Source organism: Pinus tabuliformis, chromosome 9, assembly GCF_031772625.1.
Source record: "Pinus tabuliformis cultivar Carrire ecotype Pingquan chromosome 9, CPIR1, whole genome shotgun sequence".
Classification (NCBI taxonomy): domain Eukaryota; kingdom Viridiplantae; phylum Streptophyta; class Pinopsida; order Pinales; family Pinaceae; genus Pinus; species Pinus tabuliformis.
The window spans coordinates 532,050,771-532,064,783 of NC_142307.1; the positions used below are offsets into that span (position 1 = coordinate 532,050,771).

General features: G+C 37.5%; 2 protein-coding genes across 3 annotated transcripts; both read right to left on the reverse strand.

Annotated features, from left to right (window-relative positions):
* Positions 1–573: 573 nt before the first annotated feature.
* On the reverse strand, positions 574–3,902 carry LOC149149581 (chaperone protein ClpB1-like). 2 transcript variants are annotated; one of them, XM_089438125.1, is made up of 2 exons: positions 3,768–3,902; positions 574–2,187 (listed from the first exon to the last, which is right to left on the reverse strand). In XM_089438125.1, the coding sequence occupies exons 1-2, from the start codon at positions 3,840–3,842 to the stop codon at positions 1,960–1,962; spliced, it is 303 nt and encodes a 100-aa protein (XP_089294251.1). In that variant the 5' UTR covers positions 3,843–3,902; the 3' UTR covers positions 574–1,959. The 2 variants fall into 2 exon arrangements, with proteins under 2 accessions (XP_089294251.1, XP_089294252.1); XM_089438126.1 differs by lacking the exon at positions 3,768–3,902 and adding an exon at positions 2,290–2,424.
* On the reverse strand, positions 2,546–7,150 carry LOC149149582 (uncharacterized; the record flags this gene model as incomplete). The annotated part of the gene is made up of 1 exon (XM_089442520.1): positions 2,546–7,150. A coding segment is annotated over one exon (876 nt), but the record flags the coding sequence as incomplete, so codon positions are not given.
* Between the last annotated feature and the right edge of the window lie 6,863 nt (positions 7,151–14,013).

Below are 14,013 nucleotides of genomic sequence, written 5' to 3' on the forward strand. Positions count from 1 at the left end.
ATTTCTCGAAAATCTAGCAGCAATTTATTGAAATCGTAAGTTTGATATCTAATTTCTGCACAATCAAAGTGTCCTAGGGTTTTTCAGGATGCTGAATCCAAATATGTAGTTAAAAAACCATTTTAAATAATACAAATAAAGATTTAACCTCAATTTTTCTGCCAGATTCCATCACCGGAATCTCCAAAAAATCGCAATAAAGACAACTCCCTTTCAACATAACTTGACAGAACAAATTCAAGATATCTTCCAAGTAATTGCCAGAAAACCTACCAGTAATGGAATGATTTTGAGTTGTCTTCAAAATAATTTCCAAAAAACGGATGGTTGAATGACCAACATCCCTTCACATGCCATTTTATAATATATATATTTTTAAACATGTGAAATTAAAACCTTCATTTTTTTGATGAGTAATTTTAGTTTAGCACTTTTATGACGAGCCAGAGCTCTCTTGACAGCCTGTGACGGGTTCAATTTTGAACCATGAGGGAGGTCCTACCTCCAGACCTTGGGACCCATAGCGTTGGACAGGTCAAACTTTACACCAATGTGAGAGGTCATATAACTAGCAATTGTCCCAAAAGGTACAAAGAGAGGCCGATAGGATTATTAAATTAGAGTTGTTGAATTTCTCTATAGTTTTCCTTCTTGGTAGCCACTGGAAGAGAAGGAAAAGGAACTTTTGGTTATCTGCTTATGTGAACCATTTCTGAAAATTAATGATCTTTCTATGGATCATATTAATTCAAATTGTCTTATGTCAACTATAAAAATAAATCAAATCTCAGCCCAAGGGTCCATTATCGTCTTTGACTTTTCACAACATTGTGTCTAGTTGAAGCCATGATTTCTTAACCGTCTCTCCTTGTGGATCTTCTCTTTGATTATGGCGTATTATCTCATTGAAACACTGGAATGCTGGATTGATACAGGCCTTTTATCGAAACCTACATTGAATAGGCACAATTTCATTGTCCTCTCTACAAAAGGATAAAGGCGTTAAGAAATTTTAGCCATCTGTTTCCTTTTTGATAACTACCATAGGAGAAGGAACCTTTGCTGCTCTGCATAAATGTAAGGTCATCTAAGTTTTTTAAAACTTAATGATCGTTCTATGGATCATGCTAATTCAAATTGTCTTATGTCAACGATTAAAAAAATCTGTCTATTGGTCCAGTTTGTATTGACATTGAATTTTCATAACATCATGTCTGATTGAAGCCGTGATCCCCTAATTGCATCTCATTTGTGGATGATATCTTTGGTTTTGGGCTGTTATCTAATTCAAACACTCTGCAATGCTAGATTGCTACATGCCATTAGGCTACAGGCCTTTTCTGAAGCTTCTGAATCTCCAACAACCCGCAGAAGTTCATTTGTCCTCCTTTATACTACATGCTACAGGGGGCAATGAATTTCACCCATTTGGAAAGTTTTCCTTTTGGTTACCACTGGAGGAGCCGAAACCGTTTGCTTCTCTGCTTACGTGTAGGTCCATCTATTTCTTTTTGAAACATGATCGTTATATGTATTTTAGATTACCTTGAAGTAACGAAAATACATATAACTTATACAGTTAAAAAACATGCGAATAACTTATACAGTTAAAAAACACATCAATGTAGATGATATCAATGGCCACAACAAACATCATATTTATTACCATTCTTGTTAAGTTAACTGCTTCAAAATGGAGGTGGTGAAATTTGTGCACAGCTTATACGATTAGCATCCAAGTGCCCATCTGCAAGTGTTTTTCACTGTCGAATTAATGCATATGACATACAACAGCATACATAAACATCTCCCAATGTAAGGTCCATCCTCAAGTCTATAAATTCAGCTGATCTTTACTTGGAAAGCCAGACATTTTATCTGTATGGTAAGGTTGCAATTGCCATTTGACAGTTCTTTAAACTTCTCACTTACAGATTAATGTAAATGGCAACAACAGCCCTAATAAACATATTTCAATGTTATTACCCAAGGATCATAGGCTTCGTGAACAACAAGATCCAGAGCGGCATCTGTAAACCCCAAAGCAACACCTCTCTCTACAGGACGAATTGCTACATCTTTCATCTGTAGTCTAGCAACTTTCTTGAGCTCATCATGAGAAAGAGGATCAAATACAACTATCTCATCAAGTCTATTCAATAACTCTGGCCTGAAATGTCTTCTAACCTACAACAATATTCAAAGGCATGTCAAAGCACCGCAGCCAACTTCGTGATAAAATTATATGAAAAAGATGCATACACAGAGTCCAGGAATGCGTGTGCATACTTCTTGCATGACATTCTCTCTTGCGGTTTTTACTGTTGTGTGGCATGACATTCTCTCTTGCGGTTTTTACTGTTGTGTGGCCAGACAATGCAGCAAGCAAGTGCTCTGCTCCAAGGTTGGATGTCATGAGAATGACTCTGTTTGAGAAACTAACAGTGCGACCTTGGCCATCCGTAAGTCTACCATCATCAAGCATTTGAAGCAAAGTGTAGAAAAGGCGTCTTGCTGTCAACCAATTGAGTGTCTGGCTATCAACTAATCTCAATTAGAAACATCTAGCTGTTCACATACCCAGGAGGAGCACCTATGAGCCTTGCAACTGAATGTTGCTCCATATATTCAGACATATCAATACGGACCAAACCAAAACGACTATCTCTTGTCCCAGCAATGTCAAAAATCCCTCCTTTCCCAAGTATTTGAGCTTCCTCTCCTTTTCCAAGACTTTGCATTTTCCACATTGCTTCTTTGAACTTTTCCTCCCACTTACTCTCTCTACCTTAAGAGTGCAAAGCTCCTTGATTTGTCCAAAGCCCCTTGCATCTATATCAGATGCAGAGTGTAGTGTCATCAAATGTAATTAAAGCAAAAATTACGAAAAACAAACACCCTTTACCTTAACTTCTCCAGAAATCCACCGCGACAAAGACACAGAGTGTAGTGTCATCAAATGTAATTAAAGCAAAAATTACGAAAAACAAACACGCTTTACCTTAACTTCTCCAGAAATCCACCGTGACAAAGACACGGGACTTGATAATTTTGCATTGAATGTCAAAAAAAAAGGTCGACATTTTTACACGCTGGGAACACATTTCTATCTCACTCCTAGTTTGAATAAAAATCTCACTCCTAGTTTGAATAAAAATTAAGTACCAGAACCCGATAAAGCAAACCAGGGAACACCACAATATCCACCTAAACATTGAAAACATTGGAAACAGGAAAACGTTGATATCAACAATTTTAAACTCCAAAATATAACAAAATTTACAAAAATTGAAATGGAAAAACCCTAATGCAATTAATGAACTTCAGAAGCTACCACAACTAGGGTTGCCCGTGAAAAATCTGAATTTCGAAACCACGAATAATCAAGGAAGAACTTCTACTTGATTGCAAGTAAAAATAAAAAAGGATCAATAAATAATCGGTGAAGGCAACTCTTTGGCGAGGGTTTTTATGGCGGTTAGTTCGGTGTGTGAAATAATTCCCGTCCAGGGTTGAAAACCCCCAGTGTTTAATACATGGCGAGGGTTTTTATGGCGGTTAGTTCGGTGTGTGAAATAATTCCCGTCCAGGGTTGAAAACCCCCAGTGTTTAATACACGGCATTCACCGCGAGTCGCAACTGTGAAATTTTTCGCTATAGTGTTGCAGGCTTATATAACAATGAACTGATTGAAGATGGGAAATTCAAATACCTGCTTTGTTAATAAGCCATTTGCCATAATAAATTTGATTGGGGTGGAAATACACCTTACTTGCGGACAATGGAAATGAAAGCGGGCAACTGAAAACGATAAAAATCCCCAACTGGTCGCGCTGCCCCATGCTCAAAGTCCCGTGACAGCATCACACAGCAACAGGCAGCAAAGCCTGCAATTTTCGAAGTCAGGGGACGGAAGAATTTCGAAAGAGAAACTCGGTCGACCAAAGACTGCACGCTAGTCGGCTGTTGAGGTCTTTCAAGTCCAGCCCACGATCTTAACACAGCTTCCGCAACCGCTTGAACCGCCTCATCTTGTCCAACAACGTTCACCGCACCACACGCAGGTTGTTGGGCAGAGGTTCCACAATCCACGGATTAACAGCGCATACAGGGACATTAACAAATGCGAAACTGCAAGATGAAAAAATGCCAGGTGTCAACCTTAGAATGAAAGGGACGACGAAAGTCTCTTTCAAAGGGAAGGCCTAAAAAGTTAACCGAGTTTTCCCAAATACTAAAGAAGGTTAAGACCTACTTTAAATAAAACAATGAAACTTATTTTAGCTAATGTTGACAGAAAGTAGCTTACTGGACTCTGGAGTTAGTTGAAACTTGAAACTACTAACCATTCAAAATTTAGCTAATGATTTGCTTTATAATTTTTAGTGAGCCTACTAATTCAATCTATATGTGAAGACCTTCAATCTATTAAAATTGAAGAGACTGGTCTATGCAAAGCGGCCTTAACACCAGAAAGTAAAGTAACTCTGTCATCAGAAAGAATAGAAACTTGTCAGAACTATTCAATGTAATTTTCTTGGAAACATAGGTAAGCAAAGTAGCCCTAGCATCAGAGAGGAAACATGGGTAAGCAAAGTAGCCCAAGCATTAGAGAAAACAGAACCTAACTGGAACTATTTCATGTAATTTTCTTGGAAATATAGGTCTGTGCTATGTTACAACAAATGGTGTTGTGTCCTACTTTATCTAAGGAACAGAAACGGAACAGAAATGATACGGAAATGTTGTTTCTTGGGGATCTCTCTGCACAGGATCGGCATTTGATAAAAAAAAAAACCATATTTTATTAAAAAATAACTGAGCATTAAGAAATGAATGTAGTATGATTTATAACACCAAAACCTAGAAAATTAGATATGGTAGATTATTTTTCAGTCTTGTATGGATTTGAATTCACTAAATTATCTATTACATTGATAATTCACAGTGTGCAAGAAGAACTACTCATCCCAAAACACTCTGGTCCCCATTTTTAGTTACGCTGTTGTTTCCCATTTCTGTAAACATGGAGTCTGTGTGAAGCAGCCCTTACATCAAAAAGATTCTTTAAAAGAAATGAAGAATGCCTTTGGCACTGTTGGCGCGTCAAGCTTCGAATCCAAATGAAAGCTACTGAACCCAAAGAGGAAACCTTAGGTATAAGCCCGCTAACCATATAATTTAAGAGATAAATGTACAGGAAAATTGGCAATGGAGCATTGGTTAGCTAATGCAGGGACGTAGTGTCATGTTTTTCGTATTAGATGTACGCGAATATTGCTACTATTGCTCCACCAATGTAACATAAATACAACATGATTTTTCGAAAAGAATAAAACCAAGCGTCTATCTCATTAGCATTTAACCAAAATGCAACTCCTAGGGATATGTTTTTTAACACGTATTAAGCACCTAAAGCCTGTTAGACTATAAGTCTCAGGCAATCACAAAGTCCCCGATCATATTGTTATGAGTTGTGATTTTTATCTTGTTAAGTTATTGTCATGATCCACTAATGTGTTCTCAGTTAACTCTATATGTAGATTGAGAAAGTCAAATTAATGTATTATAAATTCATATATGGGAATCAATACAAATCAATAACAGCTTGAGATCTTTTCTACTACTTGCTTATCTTGTCTCGCTCATGCCTAATTCTTAGCAGAGCCCTGGGATCAGAAACCACACATGTAAATTTTCCTATGCTTAATAGATCTTCCTGGTTATATGGATATATCTAAGTGTGCAGACCGGTCTATATATAATTCTCTTTATGTTTGGTCTTTCTTTACAGAGTGTGTCTATATATCAGCTTTTTATGTTTAGTCTTTTTAAACAGAGTCTACACACATTAGTATCAAAAATATCGCCCAAGCTGTAGAGCTTCTCTCCGTTCAAAGTGTTAATGGCAAACCAATGAGAAATAGAGATAATGTTAATAGAAATGCGGAATCGGAAAATGGGACAGAAAATGAGAATAAATCAAGAAATGTGGCTACATGGTGGTTCAATACCCCAATGTACTCTCAAGATCCAGAGGGTAAGGCAGAAGGGAATGGGAACACAAACGAGGATCATGGTGAGGTTTTCGCCTGCAAACACCATTTCAATTGCATAGTACTGACAAAATTGAAGAGCAAATAGAAAAAATACTAAGTTTCATCACGAAATATTTTTTAATTCTTTCTATTTCCTAGAACCCAACAGGTTTTCAAGGGTAAGAGCACTATCAATTAATCTTTGCCACTTAAAACCCTAATAACCCTTCAATCAATCAAACATTGTAAAGAGAAGAGATCACTGTAGCCTGATCCTCCTTACTCTCCCCTTTCTTCCTCCCATAAACATCAATACTCAGATCCTGCTTAATATTATCCTCGTCCTTGACCTCATAAACGACCCCCAAAATCCTCTTTTCCTCTAGGCTGAAATTGAAGTCCTTCTTCACAACCCCAATGGGGGCGAGCTGTAACAGATTCTCCTGGGCGTAAGTCTTCTTCCACGTCCTGGACGCCGCCTTTGCTCGATAATCGAAGTTCTGTGCGAACACCCCACCCCTCAACTCCTCTGGCAGCAGCTCCACGTCTTGCTTCAGGACCTCACCGAGGGTCGAACCCACTATGCATTTGTACGACGTCGCGGCCCCATTATACATGGATTCCACGCTGGCGGACGGAATCGGCTCGATGATGAAGTAATTGACAAGTTTTCCGTTCAATTCCTGGAAGCAGTGGGCAAGCCCGATGGCCACGAAGTCGGATTCGGCCCATTCGGGGTTTTCCCCGACCAGACCGGCCTTTACAACAAAATTCTTAGCCTGGCGCCAAGATTGCCTGTGAGAGGAGAATTTTCTGGGAAATCCATTGCCGTGCAATGGATTTGTGACGAGAAATGGCGGAGAGCGGCTATTTCTCGGCGATGCGATAGAATTGGTAACAAACCCTGCAATTTTCGAAGTCAGGGGACGGAAGAATTTCGATAGAGAAACTCGGTCGACCAAAGACCGCACGCTAGTCGGCTGTCGAGGTCTTTCAAGTCCAGCCCACGATCTTAACACAGCTTCCGCAACCGCTTGAACCGCCTCATCTTGTCCAACAACGTTCACCGTACCATACGCAGGTTGTTGGGCAGAGGTTCCACAATCCACGGATTAACAGCGCATACAGGGACATTAACAAATGCGAAACTGCAAGATGACAAATGCCAGGTGTCAACCTTAGAAGGAAAGGGACGACGAAAGTCTCTTTCAAAGGGAAGGCCTATCGGCCTAATTAATTATTGTGATTAAGATTTTATATGACCACATAATTAATTGTGCCTGCTTTAAACTGGGAAAATAATTTAATGGCGTTTGCATTATTCAAAGTTTTGGTCAAATTTAAAATTTTTATTGACTTCTGAAATAATAAAATTGTTGTTGTGTTTACGAGTAGAGGGTTGATGTTGTCCGAAAACTGAATTAGGAATCCCCGCGATATACTTTATAAAATTGTTGTTGTGTTTACGAGTAGAGGGTTGAGGTTGTCCGAAAACTGAATTAGGAATCCCCGCGATATACCTTGTGGGTTCACCGAAAACACCCTACAAAAGGAGCATTTCACCAAATCTGTAGCAATTTCAAAGTACGCAAAGGGTCTTGAATCTGTAGCAGTTTTACTGGAATTTGGTCACAAGTTCGATCGTTTAGCGTTTTATTGGAGTCATTTACCATTGACAGCGAGAGCAGGCATGGATCTATTCGCGGGAGACACTCCACAGTTGATATTTCGCTGATCCTTTCACTGGGAGACATAGTCTTGTGATCATTTGAATTGGAGCAAGTTGATTTGATGTGGTTGCAGAACACAGCGAAAAGGATAAACCGTTCGAACCTGGGCAACACCATGACTTAAGCTAGTCCGCGAACTGGAGGCCTTTCACGTCGGAACAGGCAACGGCACACGATTTCTTGAGATTTTAACTAGTTTGCTCGATTGCAGCTGTTCGAGTAGTGTAGTCAGCAGCGAGAGCAACGAATAGTGAACAATGAGCGGTTTGAGAGTAGGGAGATTTTATGTAGCAGAAGTATCAATTAGTGATAACTTGAACAACACGGAGAAATGTGAAGTAATTTTGACATTTTATAAACTTACATATTTCTCGAAACAGGTTGGGCGACAAATGCATTCAAACATGATAAAGGGACAAGAAATTTTAGAACACATGGAGACAAATGATTTAGGACAAGTGAAAATTGCCTCATGCACCAAAGCTGGGAAGTGAGTTTGGGCCAATGCGAAACAATATTGGGGCATTTTAAAACGAAGACTAGCTCGTCTAAAATGGAAGCAAACAAGGAAAAACGCTCTAAAAAATAAAGTACTCAAGCGCTTCGCAAGAAGCACTCAAACAAGTCCCATCTACAAGAACATGGAAACAAGAAGTCCAGAGGAAAAGTCATTGATGATTCTGCGTTATATAGTCCCACATCCACACCTCTCACGTGGTCATCTAATCTTTAAGTGAAAGAATTGTTAAATGCAAAAGAAAGGTTGGAGGCTTTAGAAATTAAAGAGGAGGAAAGAGATCATAAAATTCATATAATAATCGCTGAGAACAAGGCTTTAGCAGAAAGCAATAAAGTTTTAAAAGAACAATTGGCATTGCTACATGAAGCTCTCATGATAGGGAAGACAGAATGGCAATCCATGAAGGCAGATGTGAAAAACATAAAGAAACAGGTAGTGGAAAGTACAATGGTGGTGAATGTGAAATCATACCAGGAATAAGAGAAAATGATTTACCAAATAAACAACCATGAAGAGAAAGCAAGAGAAGAAACAAAAGGAGATTCCACCAAAGTTTCCAAAACTTGGGCTCAAGTTATTAGCAATTTTTCTAATAAAGAAGGAGAAACAAATATTCAGGTTGACAACATGCAAGATAGTGAAGGTAAGGAAAGACAAAATAGGGCAGAAAACATAATTATTAAAGGGGTGAAAGAAATATGGGAAAAATCAATGTAGTCTTGACCTTGAAAAAGAATTCTTGAAAGACAAGTTTCTATGGTAAGAAAAAATATGAAAAAGAATTCTTGAAAGACAAGTTTCTATGGTAAGAAAAAATATGCCAAGCATGGAGGGTGGGTAAGTTTAATGAGGAGAGAGTCAGGCCCATAAAAGTCATCATGCCTAACTTGCGTGATAAATATATCATTCTAAGCAAAAAGCATCTCTTCAAGGGTTCTCGTTTTTTCCTAGAAGAAGATTTAACTGTAAAACAACAGGAGGAAAGAAGGGAAGAAATTTTAAAGGTTAGGGCAACAAGAGATGAATGCAAGAGAGCATGGATTTATAAAGGCAAAGATGTGATGGCGCGATTTGGACCTCCTTCCAAAACAGAGCAGCAATATGGTAATAAAGAAGATGCAACAAACTCTTCAACGGGAAATCAAAAAGCAAGGTCAGTATGGGAAAGCAGGGACAAAGACTCAAATGTGAGTCTTGCATTTCAAAATAAATAGCAATCAAGTCATACCTAGGTTTCCTTAAGATTAGTTTGTTGGAACTGCAAAGGTTACCCATGGAGATGAGGACCTTGGTTAGGGTCTATTGCGGAAGATAGAGACATAATTTGCCTCATAGAAACACATGAGCATGAAGGGTGCAAGACATCTCTGTTTGAAGGACACTGGAAGATGGCAGTGTGGAACAAGGCAATAGGGAATGGAAAAGGGCACAAGGGTATCATGGTTTTAGTAAGGGAGAAAGAAGTTCGTCTCATTCAATTAGAAAAAGAACACCCAAATAAGTAATTCATTTGGTTTAAAATATCAGAAAATGGAAACCACATTAGAATTGCAGCTTGCTATTTTGCGCCGCAGGTTTCAAAAATCTACAAAGGTAGAGGGCTTGACCACAAAGATCCATTTGCAGCCTTAAAAGTGGATATTGCAACATATTCGCTTCTAGGTGAAGTCCTTATAGTGGGTGATTTCAATGCTAGGACTGCAAGTGAGCAAGCTAGCATTCTTTGTTGTAAAGATGATTGCGACCTTATTTGGCTTACAAAAGAGAGTAATCATTAGTGGGAAAGAATTTCAGAGGACAAGGGCTGCAATCTCTTTGGTGAACGATTGCTTACTCTATGTGGGGCCCATGATTTAGTCATTTGTAATGGTTTGAATAGATGGGAAAAGTCTGGTAATTTCACTTGCAATACTTACAATGGAGCAAGTGGAGTAGATTATGTAATTTGCTCGCATGGTTTGTTTGAGAAAATGGAGGAAGTTTTGATTGGAGATCAGCTGTGGGACTTAAAATCAAATCACAAGACAATTTATTTATGTTTCTCTTGGACCGGAAAGAAACAATTAGAGTAAAAATATTCAGCATGTCCAACAAAATATCCCATAGGGCAGAATTCTTTTGACCCCAGAAAATTGTAATACCTTCAAAATGATGCTAGAGAGGCTCTTCGAGAAGGAGAAAATCACAATTCATAGCTTTCATAGTTATGACTTAACACGTTTAATTCAATGCGCACTCGTAAAGTGCAAAAGAGAAAAAATAAAGAAGTCTGAAACAAATTGCTTTTCGATTAATGCTTGGTTTGATGAGGAATACAAAAAGGAAAGGAGAATGTGGAAAGAGTCAAACAAGGATAACATAAAGCTCAAAGCTTACAAGCAGTTATTAAGCAAGAAAAATGACGGTTTCATGGTTTCAAGGAGGGAAGAACTAATATTCCTTGGGAAATATAATCCCAAATTATTTTGGAAGGAGCTCCAACAAAAAAAATACACACTGGGAATAGTATTACAACTTTTAAATGGTTTGACTATGCAAGACAAATCTATGAGCAGGTTCCCAAAGTTGACCCTCTCCACTTGGTCAACACTGATACTAAAATCTTCATGGTACAAGAGGTAGAGATGGGTATTAAGAAGTTGGGTGTTGGAAAAGTAAAAGACTTAGCTGAAATCCAAGCAGAATATCTAAGTGGAGCTCAAAGATTCTTGACCTCACATTACAAAAATCTTCAACAACATTATACAATAGGGGCTCCCCATAGACTGGACAACTGGTCTGGCAATACCCTTTTCAAGAGCGGCGACGTCAATAATCCCTCCAATTATAGGACCATCATGATAAACCCTTTGTTTGCAAAGCTATTTGGAAGCATGATAGAAAACAAAATTAGCAAGTGGGCAGAAGAAAGAGATAAGCGTGCTAAAGGGCAAGCAGGTTTTAGACCTAAACATTCCATAGTTGACCATTGTATAACTTTAAGGCACATCATTGAAAAATTTTGGAAGAGAAAGGAAGAAGTCTTTTGTTGCTTTGTTGATTTCAAAAAAACGTTTGACTCGGTTCCTAGGGATAAGCTTTGGCATAGAATGGAGGAACTTGGGGTTCCTAAACATTTGAGAGCAGTTGTGCATAGGCTGTATGAAAAGGTGAAAGTAAAAATTAGAGCTTCAACAAGCATTTTTGAAAGTTTTAGAAGCGATATTGGGGCCAAGCAAGGTTTCCCCACTGTCTCCTACCCTTTTTGGTTTATATATCAACAAGATTGAGGTGTGGTTAAATTCGAAAGGGGGCGATGGTATCTATTTGGGAAAGTTTGCTATAAGGCTTCTTTTGCATGCAGATGACCTTATTTTGATTGCTAAATTGACTCTTCATTTGCAAGAGCACTTACTATCCCTTGAGCATTTTTGTAAAAGTGTGGGGATGCAAGTCAATATCAACAAAATGAAAGTAGTGGTTTTCTCTAAGAAAATAAAACATAACCAGCATAAGTTTTACTTTGAAGGCAACATTCTGAAAGAAGTTGTGGATTACAAATACCTCGGAATTGACTCCAACAAAAATCTAAGCTGGAATGGTTGTAGAAAAAAAAGAACTTTGGCGGGTTGGAAAGCATTTTATGCTTTTCAAAATAGGTGTAGAGAGGTAGAGATATGGGTGTGGAAAACCACTCAAACTCTTTTTGGGATTCTAGTGATTTCGGTGATTCTCTATGGTTGTGAACTATGGGCCAGCAGTACATCCAACATGCAATTGAGATAAATTGAGAAAATTCAGAAGCGTTTTATTACGAACAAATTCAAGATTAAACGTGTTGTTCCTTATGCTATCTTGTCAAGTGAAACAGGGGCTGCTCCTATTGAAGCAGTTACTATGGTACGAGTCATAAGGTATTTAAAAAAGATTGAGCAAATGGAACAGTGTAGATGGCCTAAGGTTGTCTTTAATGATAGACTGTGCAAGAGAAAAAAAATTGGATGCAACAAAATAACAAATGGTTTAGTAAATGAGGTATTTGCTTGAACACGTGTCCCATAAACAACAAAGAGATATAAAAATCTTTTGTTATGGAAAAGTTCCACAAGCGTACTTGGGATAAAGAGTTAGGAAGAAAGAAAAATTACTATATCGAAGTGTTTAATCCCACTCATAGTCATAAACCAAAAGCATACATAGAGGCCAATATCTCTTCGGAGAGACAAAATTCTTATTGCTCAGTTAAGGACTAATTCTCATCAACTCTGCTGTGAAACACGGCGCTGGAAAAGGCCAAAAGAAGTGTGGGAGGAAAGAGTATGCATTTTTTGTTCTTCTGGAAAAGTGGAAACAAAAAACATTTCATTTTAGAATGTGAGACCTTCAAAGGCAACAAGGAAAGTTATGCAGGGCAACTAGCTCTTGGGATAATCTATTTAACGAGGGGTTTGTCGAGAAGCTGGGAACATTTATTTTGAAGCTTCAGAGAAAAAGGGCCGAATACATCAAGCAGATGAAGAAACAGCTCAATATTCTATAATATGAATGCCCTCAAATAATAATGAAACATATTTTTATTTATGATATAAAATAACAATAAAATTGTCCATTCCTTTTTTAGTGTAAATTCCGCTCAAATAATAATGAAGAATATTTTTATTTATAATTTAAAATAACAATAAAATTGCGTATAAATATAGATAATTTTGGGTAGACATTACGTTCTCCAGGTTTTGTATACAAATTATCATTATTTGTGTGTAAAAAAAATTAAGGAGTCAACGCTCGATTTGTCCTGAACACGGACCTCGGCGGGGCCCAGTCTGTAGTCGGACCGTGAAAGAGGTCTTCCTGTGTGAAGGTAAGAGGCGAAGGAAAGAAAGTCTGACCCCCTATTTAGCATGGAGAGTGTAATGTTGAGAGCTGCTATTAATATGGCTTAAATAGACCCAATGATTTCCTTCTTGTGTGGCAACGAAAAAAATGATTTATACCTCTGCCTTGTTCTGGCCAGTTACTTCGAAATTTTGATTAGTTACAATTTTTATAAAAGGGGGGTTTCGATATTAGTGGCTTTTATCTCAGTCGTATTAATGGTGACCACTAAATTAAGGACGTCAAATCATTCATCAAATTTGAAGGGCTAGTGTTATTTTAATCATCTGGAAGGGTATATATTGACCTAAGTCTTCAAACATGAAATGTTATATAACAAGTGTATTTTAAATAAATCTTTCATAAAAATAATTGCAAAAATTAAATAATAACTTTTAAATTAAGACTAGTCTTATTCTCATGTATTTATTAAAATATTTTTAAACTATACTTAACTAATAAATAAATAAATAAATAAATAAATAAAATTATTTTAATGTCCACGAGGTTAAAGATAGTCTATAGGACATAAAGATAGCTTATGAGACATATTAAGATATTTCTAAAATGTACTTAACTAATAAATAAAGAAAGAAAGAAAATTATTTTAACGTCTACGAGGCAAAAGATAGCTTATGGGACATATTGCTTCTTCATCTGGTTAATGTATTCAACCCTTTTCCTGTGAAGCTTCATAATAAACGCTCCTAGCTTCTTGACAAATCCCTCGCTAAATAGATTATCCATAGAGCTAGCTATCAGAATATCTGTATAACTTTCTCTGTTGTATTTAAAGGCCTCACATTCTAAAATGAAATTCTTTTCTATTTCCACTTTTCTGGAATAACAAAAAATACATGCTCTTTCCTCC

What these genes read in the sequence shown, in the direction of transcription:
- LOC149149581 (XM_089438125.1), bottom strand. Translation starts at nt 3,842, where the DNA reads ATGGGGCAGCGCGACCAGTTGGGGATTTTTATCGTTTTCAGTTGCCCG. An exon ending in TTCCATTGTCCGCAAGTAAG is followed by an intron (nt 2,188 to 3,767) that starts GTGTATTTCCAC and finishes ATATTGTTGTAG; the next exon opens with GTTAGAAGACATTTCAGGCC.